At 44.1% G+C, this 21,215-nt stretch overlaps 1 protein-coding gene across 1 annotated transcript in view; it reads left to right on the top strand.

Moving 5' to 3' along the window:
* The window catches only part of myo16 (myosin XVI), an 85,315-nt gene that overhangs the window by 24,685 nt on the left and 39,415 nt on the right, over positions 1-21,215 (top strand). The window contains exons 5-16 of the mRNA XM_071532598.1: positions 2,068-2,176; positions 5,096-5,220; positions 5,466-5,591; positions 9,034-9,109; positions 11,307-11,457; positions 11,608-11,758; positions 12,165-12,275; positions 14,872-14,937; positions 16,584-16,711; positions 18,455-18,560; positions 20,130-20,247; positions 21,018-21,165. Of these exons, the coding sequence (XP_071388699.1) occupies positions 2,068-2,176; positions 5,096-5,220; positions 5,466-5,591; positions 9,034-9,109; positions 11,307-11,457; positions 11,608-11,758; positions 12,165-12,275; positions 14,872-14,937; positions 16,584-16,711; positions 18,455-18,560; positions 20,130-20,247; positions 21,018-21,165 (1,415 nt within the window). The remainder of the gene's footprint in view (positions 1-2,067; positions 2,177-5,095; positions 5,221-5,465; positions 5,592-9,033; positions 9,110-11,306; positions 11,458-11,607; positions 11,759-12,164; positions 12,276-14,871; positions 14,938-16,583; positions 16,712-18,454; positions 18,561-20,129; positions 20,248-21,017; positions 21,166-21,215) is intronic.

The following is a 21,215-nucleotide window of genomic DNA, read 5'->3' as shown; positions in this document are numbered from 1 at the left end:
GCAATCATACATCATATACTTGTAAATGCTTTAAATGTAAGGTGGCTATTACTTCACTCAGAGGGAAAGTATAGCATTTTCTATCTTTTATTAACTTTTTTTTACAGTGTTTTTTATGTAGTTTACTGTGCCTCAGGTTTGTTTCTACCCTGACAATTGAATTCCCTCTGGGGTAAATAACATACCTATCTATTTCACTACAGCAACTATCAGGCCCATCTTATTCTGTAGAATTTTAAATTTGACTTTCTTTATATTTCACATTTTTACAATACAGTTTTACGAGCACTAATTACCTGTGCATGACTCTTTATTTCAAGGATTTTACCACTGTTTTGGTATGTGACAGCTAAGTGAAGGCTAGTCAGTGGTGAGGCACAGCAGGATATCTGTCTGTCAGCTGATAACTTCATCCAGCCAGACTCCTATTGACTTTTACTGGACCTTGTCTGGGTTAGCACACCCCCTTACTATCCACTACACAGTATACACACACACATGTGCACGCTCAAACACACCCACACAAATATTAACAGAAATGCACTGAGAGTGGCTATCAGATTTATGGGTAAGTTGATTACTGTCTGGGGGCCAAGCTCAGGTCTAGGGTACATAGGACCATTACATTTGGCCGTTTTAAGTTGGGGGTGGGGGGATAGAAAGAGGCACTATCTCTGTCTGCTGGTGAGTCACCCATCATCTCTTTATGTATCTCTTAGTCTTCAAGCTCTCCTCCTCGTGATAAGGGTTTTGTTTTCTCATGAATAGTCACAAAGCAGCAGCTGATAGTTAGTGTTAATTAATCTCCTTTATTAACCCCTAACTAACCCTGAAAAGTGAGTGACAACAGCTCCCAATAGACAACACAGATGGGTGCACACTAAACCCCACAGTACAATGTTTGACCAAAACTGCAAACCTCACCCAGACAGCTTCTCTGATAATTGGAAATGACAGCATTGTTCTGTCTTTATCACACTTTAATTGCTTGCCATTGAAGGATGAAAGATGTTTCCTCTAAATATCTGCAAAACATTTTGCTGAATTGACCAAAAAAAATGCAATTGTCTAATTTATAAGTTGTAAGGTTTTAGCCTCAGTGTCCTTGTGGTTTTGCTGATTAGTTTTCAGAGCGCCATGTTTTTCATGCTGCTATGTCAGCTGGCTCTCTCTCTCTCGCAGTTTTCAGCCTTCTTCCTCCCATTTCTCGCTCTCCCCGCCTCTTCCCTCTCTCTGTCTGCCTGAAGACTAGGCCATAAATCTCCTTGGCGCACCGCAACTGGGTCGTTAGAATTCTATTAGCTGTAAATATTCAATAAGGATCCTCACTTAAAGTCCCCTGTCCCCGTTATCAGACCTGGTCCAGCTACGATCGTTACACCGGCTTGTCTTTTATGGTTTAGTCAAACAACAGGCGGCGATTTATGGTTGGATGTTGACATTCGCCACTTGAAAGGATGTGTGTTACTTTTAGCACCTAAGCCTAAAGGAGGGCTGATAAAATGAAAGGGACAAAGGCAACACATAGGTAAATGAGATATATTTCCCAGAGCTTGTGTACATTTCTGCTCTGCTGGTGAAGCATTGCAGGGTTCTTACAAATACTGACTGCAGTGGAGTTCCTGCGAAGAGAAGCAATCAATCATAACCATATTGTGACCAGCTACTGTGCTGTTGTCAGAGTAAAAGTCATTAAAAGAGCCTGGGGGAAGGTCTCCCATGTTATCTCACACCATAACAGGAGACTGCTGTGGCAGGGTCCTTGGTGAGTAAACACACATTAATCTTGTCACACACACACACACGCACACGCGCTCACCCCGATGATCCCCAGGTCACATTCACCGACACCCTCATTCTACAGTGCCCCCCGTAGGCCGTTATTTAATGAGTTCTTTAATTCACTCTATTGTCTGTTAATGTCTCCATGGTTCTACTCAGGTATACGCTGCTGGGAGGCACTGATAATTGGGCCCACTTTATCATCGATTCCAGTCTGATGAATGGCCCTGGCTAAAACTCAATTTGTTTGTGTCTCCTCTGCTTTCTTTGCCGTGCGTCTGGAAGGCCGGGGTTAACGTCCTGCTGCAGGATGTCAATGGGAACATTCCTCTCGACTACGCCTCCGAGGGAACTGAGACCAGCTACATCCTCCGAAAACACCTGGAGGAAAACGGTAAAGCAGCACACCTCTCATTTGGGTAGGGTTGGGTTAGGATGGGATGAGTTAGGTCATAGTAACTCTTTGTTTTTTTTGTTGATTTCGTTTGAGAGGCTCCTGAAAAGGCTGAAAGGGAACTTACATGGCAGAGAGAGAGAGAAAGAGAGAGAGAGTTGAGTTTGACATTTTACATTCCATTCTCCATAAACTCAATTAACTGTGCCTCAGTGAAATGTGCTGCTCATTTACATATTATCACAGCCCTTCCAGAGGGAGAAAAATTACGCTAAATGAGTGAAAGCACATTTTCCATTTGCCCCATTTAGGAGATATTGGGATAATGTGAGAATATGACAGTGAACATTTAATAAGTCATGTCCACATGCAGTTACATCATGAGGGGGAGCCTGGGGGGGGGGGGGGGGGGTGCATAATTATAGGAAATTGTGCTATGGATGGTTAGCAATCTTATTCTGGTTCAGGGAAAATATCTGATTTATCTTATCTTATCTTATTAAAAAGTAGAGTCCAGGCCATGGCAACTTTGTTCTATCTAGTACAGGTCAACTCATCCCATAGCATTCAATTTCATTTTGTTGTAGTGCACTCCAGTTCAGCCCGACTCATTTCAGCCCAGGCTAGTCCAGTCCAATCCATTCCAGGCAAGTCCAGGAGTTCTGCTATCCGTCCCTTGTCCTGCTCTTGTCCTGTCTTTCCCTTTCTCGATCCTTATCACATAAGCAGCATTAGACAGAGATAATATATCATCAGTGTGGAGAGTTCCACTGACTCTCATCCATCCCACCCACCCAGCTTAGCCACCATCAACCTAACTGCTAGCCTCACTCTGCCAATGAGCAAGTGGTCTCAATGTGTTCAATGTATTCAAACACATATACCGTTTTTTACACATTCTGTCCCTGTTGAGTTTAACCATTAGAGTATGAGGCTGTTAGAGCTGTGAGATACCAGTGTATGCTAAACAAGATTACTCATGTAATTGTTGTTTCTATTACCTAATCATTCTGACCCAGTTTCATATCCAAAAGAGCTGTGATCATCACTCGCCCAGTGAGGCATCTGTGTGTGTGTGTGAGTGTGTGTGTGTGCATGAAGGTGAAGTACACCTGCAGGCTGAACAATAGTGCACTGGATTGGGGTGCCACACTCCCGCAGAGAAAGGAGAAGGTCAGCACAGAAACAGCGAATGAAAGAGAGAGAAAGGACAGGAGATGTGAGAAAGAGAGAGAGAAAAAGATAGATATACAAAGAGAGAGTGACAGAATGTGACAGAGGGAGAGAGAACAAGAGTGTGAGAGAGAGCAACACAGAGAGACAGAGAGAGAAAGGGGAATGGTGATGACAAAGCTAGACAGAGACAGATATAGACAATGATGGAGGGCCTTCTCTTATCCATCTGTCATTGGCCACACATGAGCCTACACAGGATCACATGACAGATGCAAGCTTCTGACTGCTGACAGCTAGCTTATCACAGCTCAGACCACCCCATAACACACACACACACACACACACACACACACACACACACGCATGCACATACATGCACACACACACACACACACACACACACTCTCCAACCCACCAGCCATTGAAATTGTAAGACTATTCTTTGCTTCCCCCTGCCAGCCCCCACGGTGATCTCTCCCCTCCTGCCTTCCTCCAGCTCCCCTGATACCCCTGTCACACTGAGCTGTGCCACCATGAAACACACTCTTTACTCGCATAGTCTCACTGGGTCTCTGTTGCTATAGCAACATGGCGACATGCTCTCATCCCCATCAAGTCTGTGTGGTTGCGGGGAAAAGACAGACTGTCCATGTGTCTCTACATCGCTCCCTTTTTGGAGAGGGAGAGAGAGAAAGCGAGAGAGAGAGAGAGAGATAAAGAAAAGGTTGTGTTACTGGAGAATTTTTCTTTCCCTTGTGGCACTTTACTACCCCAAATACAGAAACTAACTCCTCTAGCTTGCCAAGTCAATCATGTTTTATATAATACAGGATTGTTACTGGTTTCGGCACCACAGACAACAAGGACTCCCTTCTGCCAGGGTAATGCACCTATGGGCATGTCTGACATAGCTACAAACCCCGAGGCTCTCATTTGTTTGCAAAGACAAACTCATTGATTAGCTGATCCAACCAATCTATTTGGAAAAGTCCCATTAGTTAGCGCCCTACAGCTTATCAGAGTGAAACATAGATTGATCTATAATCAATCCATGTCGTTACAGCAACCAAGACTCATGTCCACTGTGTATATGTGAGTACAGAGCAGAGCATTGATCTTCATAGTGCAGGATAGACTGGCTGTGTAGACCTCTCTCCACCTGTGTCGGCCCAGGAGACAACCTGGGATCGTTCAGGTCAGAGACAGGGGGCGCTGTATGTATATTGAATAACTCTCTGAATTTGTACAGAGACATCGTCAGTATTAAGATGGCTGGTGGCCATGCATTGATCTTCTAGACTTAGGTTATAAGCATGGGACGCTTTCCCATGGCCACATGTCATTATACATCGGGCTGTAGGAGTTTTCACTGTGGGTGCTGTACACATAGTCAATGTGCTGCTGAAATCACATTCCCAAATTTTTCTGTAATTCAACACTGACATTGTGCGCGCTGAGTGATATGGCCTAGTCATGCTGCTCAGCCACTATCAGCATACACCATACTGAACACCAACCAAATCCTGTCAAGAAATTTTGAAGTGGAAAGTGTGCAGGAGCGATGTACTTAGCCGTTACTCATACTGCATAGTGCCCTCTCAACTATTATTACGATAATCAATATATTAACCAGTTTGTCTTAATTCCAGAACAGTTGAATCGGAGATGGAAGGTTTCAGCAGGACACTGTGTCAGCTGTTGTGTGTGCACAGCACTCACCGTGTGCCTGTGTGTGTTCTCTAGGTGTGGATGTGTCCTCCATGCACACCATGAGGACTCAGAGGCCCAGCACCATGCTGTCTGACGTCAGGCAGCTGATAGCCACCGGGGGAAGCCTCAACCAGCCCAATGGTGATGGGGTCACTCTGGTACGTAAGGCACAGCATCTTTACTATCATACTACTCTGTGTGTGTGTGTGTGTGTTTGTGTGTTGTCTCTGTTCTCTCCCCCTCTATTCCAGTCTCATTCTCTCTCTCCTTAAACTCTGTTCCCCCCTAATAACAGCCTTTCTCTTTTTTGTCATCTTTACTCTTGCTTTGCTCTCTTCTTCTCTCTTCTCTCTCTCTCTCTCTCTCTGTCTCTCTCTCTCTCTCTCTCTCTCTCTCTCTCTAGCTCCACATAGCGTGTGCCAGTGGCTACAGAGAGGTGGTGTGTGTGTTGCTGGAGAGTGGGGCGGACCCCCAGCCCTCTGACAACAGCTTTTGGACCCCTCTGCACCTGGCTGCCAAATATGGACAGGTAACTGTCACTGCACAACCGCACAACAGTCAAATTGTTGACATTAATTAAGTAGTCGACTAATCCCAGACCATCTAGCTGCATTGATCCAATGTGATTTCAGCCATTAATGAAAGTTGTTGAAATAGTGAGGAGACTATTGATAGGAGGATTGTTATCCTAAGGGACTGGCCTCCAACTACCCTCCCCACTTTCTGATAAACTGCCCTTTTTGGGCCTATTGATTAGACAGAATCAAAGTGCTGCCACGGAGCAGCACTGCATATGCATTCATTACTGCATTTTAGATTAGCAGTTTAATGGTCTCTCTTAGAGGAGAGGAGATTGATTTCCAGATGGGGCTGAGTTGGGGCGAGGAGCGATGGGGTCTGCTGGGGTGGGAGGGGTCCAGCTATGAAGGAAGGGAAGTGATCACGTTAAAATCTTGCTGACCCAACCAGATATTTAATTACATTTCTGGGGCTCTGTGCTTGACTGCTGACGAAGAGAATTTATTCATACAGTGTTTAGAATGGCTCTTTACTTCTTGGGTTCATCCTCCTTGAGGCCATGCTTTTTTTTTCCACTAGACTGTGTTTTAAAAATTCTCTCTTCCTCTCGGTTACCTTTCAACCTCTCTCTGTTTCATTCTTACCATGATTCTTCCCAAGTCTGCTGTTTCTTCCTTGATTCCTTCATCCAATTATTGTTGGCTGCCACCCTCTGACTTAAGAATAAATGTGTATGCTAACACACACACATGCTAGCATACAATCTTGCGCACACACACACACACAGGTCTGCATGTAAAAATCCTCTGGACAGGAATCTTCTAAATGGAATGTCAGCCTTCTTGCTCTGTGTCTCTCTTTCTTTCTCTGTGTTTCAGACTTTCTGCATAAGCAATGCCTATGCATACGTGTATGTGTGTGTGGTATGTGTAAGTGCACCTGACTTAAGAGTGGCAGAGCAGAGGAGTGGCGAATCGATTAGGTTTCCTCTGCAGTGCTAAATCACCTCAGCCCTCAACACTTTACTCCCTGCTTACTTCAGAGGTGCCAGTGCTTTGCTGCCTGCATACCAACTAGACACTGAGGCACAGCCTTTCTTACCACTGACTCCCTCTCACCACTCCCTCACGCCAGCCTGACAATCACATGTCAGTAACACCGGGCATTATGGGCTCAAATCGTGTCTTTGTATGTAACCATGTAAATCACTGGTCCCAATAATGAGAGGTTTTACTGTCACGAGGCAGAAGCCCACTGTTGCCTGGAAACACTGGCTGGGTAACTGTAACACTAACTGGTACATTAAACCTAGAGTAAGGCTAGTGTTTCACAGAATACGTAATAGACTGACCCTTTAAGAACATGTACGACCCTATTACTATAGCTAATTAAACTTCCCTTTCTCAATCCTCTGGCGAGTTAGACCCTGCCCTGAAGCTCCCTTGGCCTGAGCTAGTGCTTTTCAAATTTTCTTCTCTTGGGGGATGAATTTTGCATATTTTTGTGTAGGATTTTCTAACAGAAATGACAGGGTCTTAAACTATAAAACTGCTCAGTTTAATTCAGTCCATTTTAAATTGAAGGTACTTGTGAAGGCTATGACAACATAGCAACCAGCAGCCTCATATGAAATTTAAATTTACCAAACAAAAAGCACTTTAATGTTAATCCTAAGAATAATTTGGAGGTTCATTCAGTATTATTATGGTGACCCACATTTGGGTCCTGACCATACTTTGGAAAATAAAACCCTTTTTATGTCGCAGCAATAAAACGGGGATCAAATCTACTTCTTACTGCCTCTTTGCTGACTGGCGACCTTTCGCTGGTCCTCATGTGAACTTTGACCCATCCAAGGGTTCATAGCTTGTAGCGCTAGTGACGTGTTAGTGAGTATTTATAGGGTGAGAGTGCGACTGACTGTGTGTGTGGCCGGTGGACATGCTTTTCACTATAGTCTAACAGCTGCTGGCGTGGACCAGAGCCAGTTAGCTGAATGTGCTGAGTCACTCTCTTCTGTACTGTAGAAGATGCCCTCATTACTCCACTACAAAGAAGCTCTGCTAACATACATTCCTCCAAAGCTGTTTGATCTCTTTGAGCTCAGACTCTCACGAAAGAGTCTGGTGTTTATTTATACATGTCAATAAATATTTTTACTGGAGCCACTTTGATGCAGCAGACTATTAGGAATCAGTAATGATGACATGGATTTTGTTCAGTTGATATTCAGCTTCAGAAGGACTGGACAGTTAGCGTTGCTTGCAGGCAAATACCACAGTCTTTACCACCCAATAAGTCCTACATCTAAAACTTTGAAGAGAAAACATTTGGACTAAGTCATAAATGACATTCTTCCTTACTGCTAGACTTTGCAGGAGGATTAGTTTGCTAGACTGTTGGATATTGGCTAGAGGTATTGCATCTCAGCTGAATTTAGCAGTCTGAAAACTCACAGAAAACAGTGTGAGGTGATAGTTTTAGTTTCCCGGGATGGTTTGTTGTGGTTGGGTAGATTGTTGTGCACAGTTCTCACTCATATTGATCTCACTTTAATTTTGGGCATCTGGAAAGCAGGCCTTCGCATTTATTGAGCTGCTAAGGCGGTTTCTGGGTCGTGCCTTCTGTCTTACCTCACCAAGCAGTGTGGAAGATCCTTTTTCCTTATCAACAAACTCAGTCACACTCCAGATACTTCAACACATCACACACACTCAGCATCACACACGTCAGCCTTCACAGATCACATAGTGCATCGCACCTCTCAGATCATACGCGACACAGGCATTACTCCCTGATAGAGACAAAGAGAGAGGTGGGAAAGAGGGTGTAGAGTAGAAGATGAAGGGGTAATGAGAAGGAAAGGAGCACTAGTCAGAGAATTCAGAGAATGAGAGCCTGTGGGACGGGGGAGATCAATGGGAAAAACCGAGGATGAATTCATTTGCGGTACAATATACATAGATGACAGCCATCACATGACATTGTGTGCCATAATGAGGATAGACATCGACGGGGGTCCTCCACTGTGACGTGATGGAGGATAGCTAGGCTGGTCATTAAAGAACCTCTCCTGTCAGCAATAGCAGCCCTGTAGACCTATCATCTGTCACATACACTGTATGTACCTGCTGCTTTGAGCTTAAAGTCTGCCTCTGTGTCACTGTGTCACTGTACATCTTATCCACATGCGCATTCTAGCAATAAATATCGGAATAACGTCTCCTATGACCTATATCTGCTGATGTTCAAAAAGCATTTGAAATCTGCCGTGAAAGGCTTTCTTCCCCCACCACCAATGGGAAAAAATGATTGTTCTTTGTATTGATGGTTTGAGAATCTTTAGTTTATAGGAAATGGCTAGTGCTGTTTTAGAGTGACCTAGATATGTTTGGATTTTTCTAGGATCTAATGAAAATGGGTGTGTGTGTTTTTCCCATCTCTTTCTGCAGACAAGCATCGTTAGCCAGCTCCTGAGGCACCGAGCAAACCCTACTCTCTTGAACTGCAACCAGGACAAACCCTCAGGTAACACATTTAGGCATTCACACACGCATGCACACATGCATACACACACACACACACACACACACACACACACACACACACACACACACGCACACCAAGCATGTGGTAATGAAGCAGAAAAATGGATTTTGACTTGCTCAGCTGAGCTTTTTCAACTGCATCAATAATCGCTGTGATAATATGAAATACACACACACACACAAACACTCACAAACACACACCCACATACACATACGCACACACACACTCACAATACACAGTGAATAAGGCTCATTCATGACCACTGGCTCTGGTGAGTCTGTCTGTGCACATCTGTGTGTATCTGTGAGCTTTAGCCTCCTGAGAGGAAACTCATTAATTAATGAAAAATAACACTAACACCTTACACATGCCGGTGCACACATACCTGCACATGTGCACAGATTAAATTTGGGGTGTTAGCGATAATCATAAGGGGCTGATGTGATTAATTTCCTAATGGGCATGAAGGTAGAATATCATTAGCCAAGAGCATTATTGTTTCTTCATTTCAGGAAGCATACAAGACCACTAGAGCATGTCTGAGTTAACACAATGCGCCCCTGATTCATTACTTGTGGTGGGTTGGGTGTATGTGTGCCTATATACCAGAGGTTCCTGTTTTTGACTGGCCAGTTCAGTAAAGAGATAAATAAATAGATGAGATTATCTGCAAAATTATATATCCACCATGTGATAAAATTATACCTGCTCTTATAAAAGTATTATTAGTATGATAGCAAAGCACATTATGCTGTATTATTGTAATTATGGGTCACCTTAAGACAGTGGCTTATAGAACAGTTCTGTTTTTGAGGATATACTCCTCTGTGCTTTTGAAGTATTAACTAGTGAATTGAAGGAGCGAAATCTTTCCATAATGGATATGCTGTGTATTGGAATAAAGCCTTTCAAATAGTTGGTATTTTAGCAACACAATTCGAAAACCAAACCATGACAAAGCCTCCCCTGCAACCAGTGTAGTGTGGAAGACTCCTGTTGAATGCTAAATAAGCGCTGCATGATCATCGCAACTCTAAGCACTGTCTCTCGTCTGGTAGCGATTAAAGGTTTCATAGAAGGGCTTTGCCTGCTCCCTCCAGCCTCTCCACTGTGGAGTAGGATATGGTGGCTGCCTCTCCCAAGCATCCGCTCCCATGGCTTGATCACACCTCTTGACTACCTCACTAATCAATAGCCCATTCTAGGAAGTAGGTTTAACTCAGGGAAGACTGAGACTCCACCTAGAGACTGGGACAATCCCCCTCTTTTTCACTTAGAACCCCCCCTTCAACAGGCGCATGAGGAGAGAAGCAGAGAGAGAGAGAGAGAGATGGGAGTCTGGGGGGTTGTCGGTCACATAGAAATAAAAGACAGGATAAAGCCATTCCCCTCCCCTGTGCCCTGTTAGACCTCATTACAGACAGGGGGGGTCTTAACTCCCTGTGTCTCTTAAGTACAGTTGGATCGATCCACAGTGGGGTTCACATTCTGCCGGGCGCAGCTCATCCATACAGATTTTGAGGGGGGCTGACAGGGGCAATAGAAGGGAGAACAGAGGGTTGTATCTGGCTGTGTTTGAGAGTTCAGAGGCTTAGAGTATTATGCTCTGTAGCTAACAACAGTATTGCCCTTTGACTGTCTTCTAATCAATATTTTTACACCTCACAGAGATAAAGGTGGGAATCTGCAGAGACTTCACAGTGTAAAATCATTTTTAAGAACATTAATGCCTCCCAAACCCCCTAAATGCTTTGGTACCTGCCATGTGTGTTGGAGCTTGACTGATACCTCAGGCTCTAGGAATCAACTCACTCATATATTTCTTCTTTTTTTGTTTCTGCTATGATACTGATATGTTACAGAGAGCTTGTAAAGACCGTGGCTTAGATAAGAATAGATTTTTAGAGAAGTCTAGAATAGACTTTAGATGAAGAATTGGGAACACTCACTTTCAAGAGATCTAATGCAATGCAATGCTCAATTGTCAATTATATCAATAGGATTACAGATGGAATTTTGTCCTTCAAATGTTGCCAGAAACACATGATTAGTGAATACATTTTTGAGCTTCAAAATTTGAGGAGAAATTGGGAGATATATAATAACATTTTGAAGATTTGGTGCTCTGTTAATTTCATTGGTCTGATTGGCCCCATCTTGTGTGTCATGTCACCAGACATTGCTGCTTCAGAGCCCATAGTTGACATGCTGCTGAAGGCAGAAGAAAGCTGGCTCCAGAGACTGAAGGACCCCTCCGCTCCTCTGCCCTCCACAGACCAGCGCTACGATGGGGGATCGCACGACCTCAACACCCCTGTCAAGAACCTGTGAGTGTAGAGTTTCTCAGCTATTGTCTTATGGTTACTCCACTGAGAGCTTGTAAATCGCATTACCTCATTCCACTTTCCTTGTCTATTCACTTCACCCTCCATCTCACCTCTTTCCCGACTCCTTGCCTCCCCCCACCGACCGTATAGGAACCCCCTGGGTCTCCCCATCTCTAAGCGGGACAGTCTGCTGGAGAAATGTGCCATGTTCCGAGATGCAGGTGGGGCACTGAGCCGACAACCCTCCCAGGACAACGGCCTGGATGGGCCCTTCAGCTCTGGAGCCAGCAAACTGGAACAGGTAACTCCTCTGTCTATAATACCCACAGCACAAAGAACGCACTTCACAGATAAACAAGTGGGTTACACAAAAAAAGACAGATTTCACAGATGTCAGAGTTTCTATTTGGAATTTGTAATGCGATGATAGGAGCAATCAAGGATGTACTTGGTAGCAGCAAAATGTACTAGATCAGTGGTCTTTCCAAATAGAGAAATCAGCTGGTGAAGTGTTTAGTTGGAGTGAAAGCCTGCAGACTCCTGGCTGATGGCACATGATTGGATGCCACTGTTCCAGACTAGTTCTAAATTTAACTCTCTCATAACATAAGCATCCACTTTTATTACGTAAAATACTCACTGGGCCACAGTTGCAGATCTTTCCGCAGGAGTGTTCAATATTCTCAGTTCTAACTCTCATCCTGCAGGTGAAGCTGATGCCCCCGGCACCCAATGACGACCTGGCATCCCTCAGCGAGCTGACCGACAGCAGCCTGCTCTACGAGATGCAGAAGCGCTTCGGCAACGACCAGATCTACGTAGGACCCCCCTATCCCCCCCGCACCGCTTCAATATACAGCCACGTCGTACACAAAGATAGAGAATCCCACTCAACATTAAACATGCATTAGAACACACAGAGAAATGCAAACACAAACACACATTCTCTCTCAGGCATATCTGGGTCACTCTGCTTGTTTACTCATAGTGTTGTTTATGGTCTGGGAATTGGGGTGTGATGTTGGGATCACATCACACATACTTTATACCCATGAGAGTCAACTGAGCTCAGCAGAGGAATTCCCTCCAACATACACATACTCTCTTTCTCACACACACATCACACACAACACACCGCACATACCTCCTCCTCTGTAGACTATGATGAAGATTATATATCTGTGATTTCTGTTGCAGCCAACAGTTGGTGGCTAGTAGTTATTTTTTGTGCAAGTAGTTAAGTCAGTGTTGCCGACTATTTTTGGCATGGTACCTCATTCTAAGATCATTCCCCCACTCTTGGTGCTTTGTTCTGGGCCAGGAGCCACAATATGAGCCCAGGGCATGAGCCCAGGAGACTGTTGGCCAGGTCAGGAAGGAGAGTGAATTCTCCCACACACCCACACACACACACACACACACACACATGCACACATGCACACAAACACACATACTTGCTCAGTCACTTACATGCCGAACGCTGGTGAAAATTTCCCTAAATTGCTAAATCAATACCATTTTGATCGATGGGAAAGAAAAATCCATAACTATATTCAGGAGTAAAATGCCTTCATCTCCAATGATTGGCCAGTTTTAAATTCTTTTTATTTGCTCCTTTCCTCTAAATCTGCAGCCTGGTCTATACCTCTCCATGGGGACTGAGCTCTAAGAAGACTGGAACCAGATCAATGTTGAGCTACCCAGTGCTTTCTCTTCTCTGTAGAGAGGCTCTAATAGTCTATTATTATGGAAGCCCAGATGGGCGACAGGCAGTACGGTTAGCCACAGCAGGGGATGGAGATGAGGGGGGACAAGGGGATGACAAGAAAGGGAAGTGAAGTGGATGAAAAAAGAGATACGATTAAAACCCACAATAATGAGGGCTGGATACCGAGGAAGGTACGGTCCAGATGGAGAGGGGGAATGATGAGCAAGACGTGGAGGAGGGAGAGGACAAAGCAAGTAAGGTGATGGTGGGAGCTTAGGAGGAGGCTTGATCTGATTTGATTTATGTGTCATAGACTGGAGGTGCTTGGCCTACATAGGCTTACAGGACACAGCCATACACTATGTTGCATTTTGTGTATAACATCATATTCCTAAACAGTCAGGTATCATGAAAATCAAACAACGTACATTGCTATTTTGCCTTGGCATCAGAGATGAAGTTTGCCACATGGAATCCACCTTTTCAAAAACCTATTTCAAGAATTCAATGATCATCTAACAAAAACAAATTACACAGCACACCTTTCAGCTCACCAAATAAAAGGTTATAAAATCAATTTCATTTTCAATTTCAAGAAGCAAAGAGAGTGTGTCCTCCTCTGGCATACCATTGAACCGTCTTATTTCTAAAGCTAACGATAATGTACCTGACCATACTGAGGCATAATACAGGACAGTATGAGAAAGAGGTGAGGAAAGCAGAAAGATGTGGAGAAAGAGAGGGACAGTAGTAGGGGGAGGACAAAGGCAGTGAATGGTCCATATGTTCCCAGCAGGGTGGTCAGGGACGGGGCTTTGATGAGTGGTCTGCTTCCTTCTGCCAGCATAGAAGGACCACTGCACCGCCAAACCCCCGAGGAGAGAGCAGCAAGGAACTGGGGAAGGATATGAGAGTCAGAAAGCATTGATGATGGCTGGACGATTGGCAACCATACCACAGGATAAAACGGCAGACTCAGTGGCGAAGTGGCTCACAGTTTTAGAGTTAAAGACACAGACGATGAAACTGATTTTCGCTCAGCGTCTACAGGCAATGGGAAGTTGTTCAAGACATTAACCTTGAGCCAGGTCCTGAGGACAGAGCAGCATGTTGGAGAATGTTAGCACTGCCAGCGCTCTCTCAGGGGACGCAGTGTTAGCTTTCAAACAGCCTCCGGGACGCTGTGTGAGAGGGTTAGCAGTTCAGCTGAAAGGGTCAGACACTGGGGGTTGGTGGATATTATCTAAATGGCCTCAGGGTCTGTGTGTACACTATGTGGGAGTGCAGATTTGTTGCTTTTATTGGAAAAAAGGTTATTAGTCAGGTTATCATCGGATGTCCTCCCCTGACCTTTCTCTGCCATTTCATTAGCATACCCTTATGATAATAGTGATATTGATGTTGAGGAGAGAGTGGGGAAAAAACTGCTGTCTTCAGGTCAACATTTGTCCTTGGTCTTCTTCTCTGGAGATGGTAGACTTAGTGGTCGCCCTTGGCAATCACTAGTTAATTATGGCCCAGCCCTCCTCATTCCTCCTTCAGTATGACTCCAATGTCAATGCAGTTAGATGAAGCTGGGCTCAGCACCCTCATACCCAAAAGATAAACCTTTAACAGTATTTGATTTATGTCTTGGTCTCAGTGCTGAAAGAAATAACAGTGTTCAAGGCGTGAATAATTCAGGTGTGTTTTTCCCTCTTTTGTAGACCTATATTGGACACATCCTTCTGCTCGTCAATCCAAACAAAGAGCTACCCATCTACTCCACTTTGGTAAGCAAGTTTATCTTTTCGAATGTTGAATTTGAATACGGTTTTCAGGTCGTTGCTTCAAAGTATGTTTTGGCATTGTATTCGCTATGTACTGTGTACATGCAAAATTATACTACATGAGAGGCAGGTTAGCTGTATAATTAGCAGGGCATGAATGGATGAAATGGACCTTGATGTGGTTGATAAATAATGTAGAGTCTTCCTGTCAGTGATACACAGCATAAGGCTGACTCTGCACCAGCCAGGGAAGAGAGGGATCCAGTTTAGCTAGCTGGAATACACACACACACACACACACACGCACACACACACCTACACACACACACACACACACACACACACACAAAAACACTCTCTCCCTCTCACACACAAACAGTTTTATACAAACACAAAGTATCTACCTCACCACTTTGCTGTATATGAATAATTCATTTAAAAAATGCACTATATATCCATTTTGGGTTAAAAAAAATGAAATAAAATAAAATCATTACCTGAAGTTCATTATTTAATATCTCTAAAATTTAGAGGAGCCTGTCTGCAGTTACTTCCTATCCTTCAAAAATCACCATAATTTTTTTCAGTGTTGTGATACCCGTCATTTAGTGAGAGTATCACTAGGCGTCACTTTTTTTTTCAGATGGTGGATATCCCTTCATACATGTCCTCAGTCCCTATTATAGCTAACATCAAAGGAGCTCAATCACGCTGTGTGCACTGTGTAAAGAAATAGGAGGTGACAATGTGTCTGTCACACAGCCCAGTGCCTTAATGCCAGCTGAAGGTTTGCCCATGTGGGCCCAGGAGGGGTTGGCCGGCTAGGAGGAGACGTCTCCCACTGCCATGACAGAGGGAAGCCAAGCCCCCTCTGGCTGTCCCATTCCTGCCTGTGGCTGGATTTACTCCAGGCATCAGTACCCATCTGAGAGAGTGTGTGGAGGATCAGGGAGGAGCCAGAGTGAGAAGGACATATGTCACAACATGTGTGATCTGTTGGCCGTCTGTCACCCCCTCTGGTCTGGGGTCCACACTCCCACCCTCTCCCCCTCCTCTTTGGCTCTTCCATCTCCACAAACCCAGTACTGGCACACATCTGCTGGACTGGTTGCAAAGGTTAAGGCAGAGGGATGCTTGTTATATTTTATGTTACAATGGCACCAATGGCATGGAATTAAACCATGGCAAATGGACTGGCTTCTGGGTTGTTATTTAAAAATAAACTAGCCACTTTGAGTTAGATTTCTTAGGGTTATGTTTTGACGTGTGTGTGTGTGTGTGTGTGTGTGTGTGTGTGTGTTTAAACAGATGGACACAAAGCTTGACAGGTTCCAATTAACACCTAATCGATCTCTTAGTCACTCTGGGTTGGATTTCTTTGTTGTAGTGAGTGGTAAACCACACCTTGTTAGTGAGCTGGACACATGCTCACACAGGTATGCAAGGTATGCAATGGTATACCCAGTGTGGTTTCACTTTGTAGCCGAAACTCCATCCTTTGCACTCCCGGCTCAGGTTTGTGTCCATGTTACATAAGGTTGTAATCCAATGTTGTCAACTCTCTCTCGCTCTCTCGCTCTCTTGCTCTCTCTCTCTCTCTCTCTCTCTCTTGCTCTTTCACTCTCTTGCTCTCTCTCTCGCTCTCTCAGGTCAGCCAGTTGTACCTGAGCTCCACAGGTCGTCTGTGCTCCTCTCTGCCCCCCCACATCTTCTCCTCGGCAGAGAGAGCTTACCACATGATGCTGCAGGAGAGACGCCCGCAATGTTTCATCCTCAGGTACACCCAAGTGCCCCGCCCCTCCACCCCAGACACACACAGACCCACACACACATCCACACACAAACTCTGAACTCTGTGCCTCAGTATTGCAGAACAAAATGTCAACAGAGTGGAGTAATTCAGTAAATGTGAATGCCAGAGTTAGGCAAGCCACCTGGTTTGTCCACGCCCTCCTCCCACAGGCCTGTTAAACACTCCCTGAGAGATTAATAGCGCTCAGCCTGAGCTGGGCTCTAGACCTGTTCAACGCTCACAGGGAGATGGATGTGCTCTGGGAGCGTTGCAGCGTCCTGCTCTTTGTCCTCGGCTGGACAGAGGCAGCTCCCTGATTGCAATTAAATCCCGTTCCGGCTTTCCAGCGACATTCCCGCTGAGTTGCAACCAATCTGGCAGAGAGTTAATGCACCCTGGCCGCAGGCTATCCATCACCCGCACACACACACACACACACACACACACACACACATACACATACACACAAGCATGCACACAGCTTCGGCATTACATACCACGCCTCTGTGCTCCAATGGGCTGGAGGCAGTCAAAATGTTCAGCTCCCTCAAGGACAATGTACGTTCTCACACACACTCTTTCTCTTTTTCTTTTTCTCTCACTCACTATCACACTTCCGTCTCTTTCTCTTTCCCTCGTTTTTCTCTTTTTATTCTTTCTTGCTCTGTATGACACTCTTTCTTCTTTATTTTTCTCTCATTCTTTCTCTTTCACTTACATGCTCTCTGTCACTCTCTCTTTCCTCTGTCTGACAGACACACACACACGCGTACATACGCGTGCACGCACATACACACACTCCTGCACGTTTACAGGCAATCAGTGGCCATGATCCCCGGAGGCTAGTGCACTAACAAAATGCCCTTGAAATCTAATAAAAACTGGTAAATGAAAAGAGAGGGAAAGGCCTTTGGACTTTGCACTCAATGGAGTTGTTAGTAGGAAATATAAAACACACATACACACACAAACAGCGCACCACAGTACATTGCGGTCATTAGTAAGGGCTTATGACCTTCTGAAGCCATCTGCTGGGTGTTACTCTGCTGGTCTCAACTCTCTGCATGTCGGTGTGTGTCAGAGCATGTACTGTAGAGGTACCTTATGTCAAGTCCCATATCCACTAGATGCCAAATTAGAAACAGGCCTCCGGTGCCAGATAAGTTGTGGCAGTAACAGTGTATGGAAAGTGGTGGTGGATGGAGCGATGTTATGTGTTAGTAGGAAGAAGGAATAGATGGTGGGTTTAAAGGGAGGGAGTCCCTAAGGGGGTGATGTCAGGTGGGTGGAGGCGTGTGACTGAGGTGACAGATGTAGGAAACACCCTCATGACTAACACCTCACACCCACTCTTCTGAGATACATACAGGGGAAGGTGATGCACATGCAGGCACACAAACATTTAATTATTTCATTACATTTGCTTTTTACTCTTGATGTTAAGCTCCACCCAACAACAGCCTTTCTATTGTATTTTTGTTACTCTCTCCTTTTTCTCGTCTCTCCTTTCTCTCTCAGTTCATTTGATGTTTTGCTGAAAGCAAGATAAAAAGAACAGTAAAAACTAAAAAATAATAACTAAAAATAATGATTATAAAAGAAACAGAAATTGATGAAAATCTGCACATATGTTAACATGTATTACTCAGCTAATATACAGCATTAACTGAGAAATACATATATTATTATTATAGTATATACTAACTCCCTCTCTGTGTCTCTATCTAGTGGTGAGAGTGGTTCTGGGAAAACAGAGGCCTGCAAGCACATAGTGAGACACCTTACCGCCCGCTCCAGCCCCAAAGGCTTTGCTCTGGAACCCAGAATGAAACACGTAAGTCTGGACCGTCTCCCCTGAATATATCAGACAAGATCATTTACAATTCAAGTCATCCGGTGGGGCCTGATGGCTCGGTTGGTGGGCGCATGCCGTGTAACCGCAATGTCCTGCGTTCAAATCTGGCTTGGGACCTTTTTCATATGTCACCCCGTTGTCTCTCACAAGTGTCTCCTGTCTCTTTACTCTGAGCTACGTAATAAAGGCAAAAATGCCCAAAAAAAAAAAGAATCTTAAAAAAAACAAAGTCATCTGCTCTATTGCTTTATTTTAAACTCCATGCCTTCCCACCATCAAAGTCCTCATCAACAAGCTTGTGAATGTTCTGTTTGTTCTTCAAGGCAAGGCACTGACAGCAGCTTACTTCCTTTCCCCCCCTGCTTGTGTTTATTGCTCCTTCCCCCTGTCGTCTCTGTGATCAAATAAATCCAATAGCAGACAATGTAGACAAGCAGGGTTCTTAGCTCTGTGAATGTCTCCTACTGTTCTTCTGTGTTGCTGTGGTGGGGGAGAGAATAGATATATGGATTAGCACGCCACAGTATGGGGCCCTCGCTCGGTACAGGCTAGCAGTCTTTTCTTCTGTGCTTGATAGCTTTTCATTGGTCTGAGACATCATTTCAGCATTCGGACATTGTGTTTGTTTGTATCGGTATATATTCCAGATAGGTGACCCTTTCTGTATGATGCCAATTCCAGAACCATTTGCAGAGAAATGGTTTGAGTGTTATTCTTAGAGGGGGGTGCATGCTCAAGAAATATCCATAACTCATCCATAGCTCATTTACCGGTGAACGATGAGACGCTACAATCATGAAACATTTTGAGAGAATAGGTAACGACCAGCAATTACTGTAAAGAACCACATAACCTACAGCTCTTTATGAAAGAAAAAAAAAATCAGGCTTTAGCAAGGTGCATGAGAATTTTGTATCCTCCTTTGTACTCTACTCAAGAGAGGAAGAAAAAAGTAGCTGGCATTTAAGTTGAAGCACTGAAATCATTGATCCTGATCTTGTTGTATTCCCTATTCCCAGCTGTTTGGAATATGACTGGCTCTGCGGTGCTTGACAGATGATTCGCTGGCTCTCTCCCCAGTCTTCCAGTTGGGTAACAGAGCAGAGTGTGTAGCCTGGGAGTAGAAGTGCTGTGTTCTGATGAAGTCATCGTTATGTAGTCAATATCTGGGTCAGCTCGCTCTCTGATCACTCCGGGACAGGAATAATGTGGAGTACTAAGATAACGGAGGCATGTTGACATCTAGTGGAGAGAGTTGGAATGATAGCAGGACTCCTATTGCACCCATTTCTTGGGTATACTAGTAGATTCATTTTTTATTGCCACTAATTTTATATGGGACAAAACACAGAGACATTTCTAGAGAACCATGAACAGGACAACCATGATCTTGTGAGAAGGGCTTTGGTTCCTGTTTCTTTAAAAGCTATCTTTTTATTTGAGACTGTCATTGTTTTGGAAAAGCAAGGTACACCTGTGGTAAAAGTCATTCTAAATATTAAGTGGCACATTTAATATAATTTCCATCATTTTGTATGTGATATTCAGGTGAACTGTATTCTGGAGGCCTTTGGTCATGCCAAGACCCCAAGGAACAACAACTCCAGCCGCTTCATCAAGCTGCTCACCATGCAGTACTGTGAGAAGAGGAGGACACTGCTCAGAGGTAACACACATTTTTCCTCACTGTAGCACTGGACCTGGACTGGTTGTTTGATAATAACACTTGCATTTTCATACAGTTTTGTTTTGTTTTTTTCTTTTGTTTTGTTGTTCTAAAATCCATATATGAAATGTGGGTTGAAGATAGGAATAGGATCAAGAGCTGCTTTCAGTGCAATTAATTCTGGAAAATAGTCCATATCCTGGCTTCCTGGCTTAGGTTTTACAATATTTGGGATGTTTCTATAGATCTTTCTATCCCACATATGATTATTCCTGTATATGTGATTAAACAAAATATTTCAAGTGTTATCATGTGAACTGAGCATGTGTGGTCTGTACAAAAATCAATATTAAACTAGAGAAGGTGTATGATTCATGTTTCTTGTAATTAGGAAACACTGTATCTGGATCACTGAAAATTTGATATGATGATAAATGAGCCATTGGAGGTGCAATACTAGAATTTCTTGACTAATAGGATGTTGTTTTCCATGAGAACACGTGTGAAATGATCAGGTTTATATCACCGTATCACCAGCAGGGGGCACTAAGACTCCATCTGTGTATTATCACAGTTTGTCTACTTGTGCTCCATTTTAACAGCTCCACTGATGCTCACCTCATTTTACCCCAACGAATTAGACTATCAGTGAACAGTGGCTGTATTGTGTATTGCATTGTACTGTATGTATTGGCAGCTATAGTCAGTGTTGGTGAAATGTTACTAACATGCTGCTGACATTGAAATGCATAACATATTTGCTGTTAAAGCCCGTGTGTACACCTACATGCTGGAGAAGTCTCGTCTTGTCCACCTGCCTCATCACCAACACAGCTTCAACATCTTCTATCTGATGGCTGAGGGCCTGTCGCCTGAGGAGAAGAGCGCACTTTACCTCAACAATGTCCTGGCTCATAGGTACGTGGCTCACGGCTGCAGTGAGCATATTGATAGTTCAATAAATTACT

This window comes from Centroberyx affinis, unplaced genomic scaffold (assembly GCF_046629955.1).
Source record: "Centroberyx affinis isolate AG114_WGS23_722 - 3 ecotype Tasmania unplaced genomic scaffold, CSIRO-AGI_Caff_v1 ptg002220l_1, whole genome shotgun sequence".
Lineage (NCBI taxonomy): Eukaryota > Metazoa > Chordata > Actinopteri > Beryciformes > Berycidae > Centroberyx > Centroberyx affinis.
This window is presented reverse-complemented; position numbering and strand designations above follow the sequence as displayed.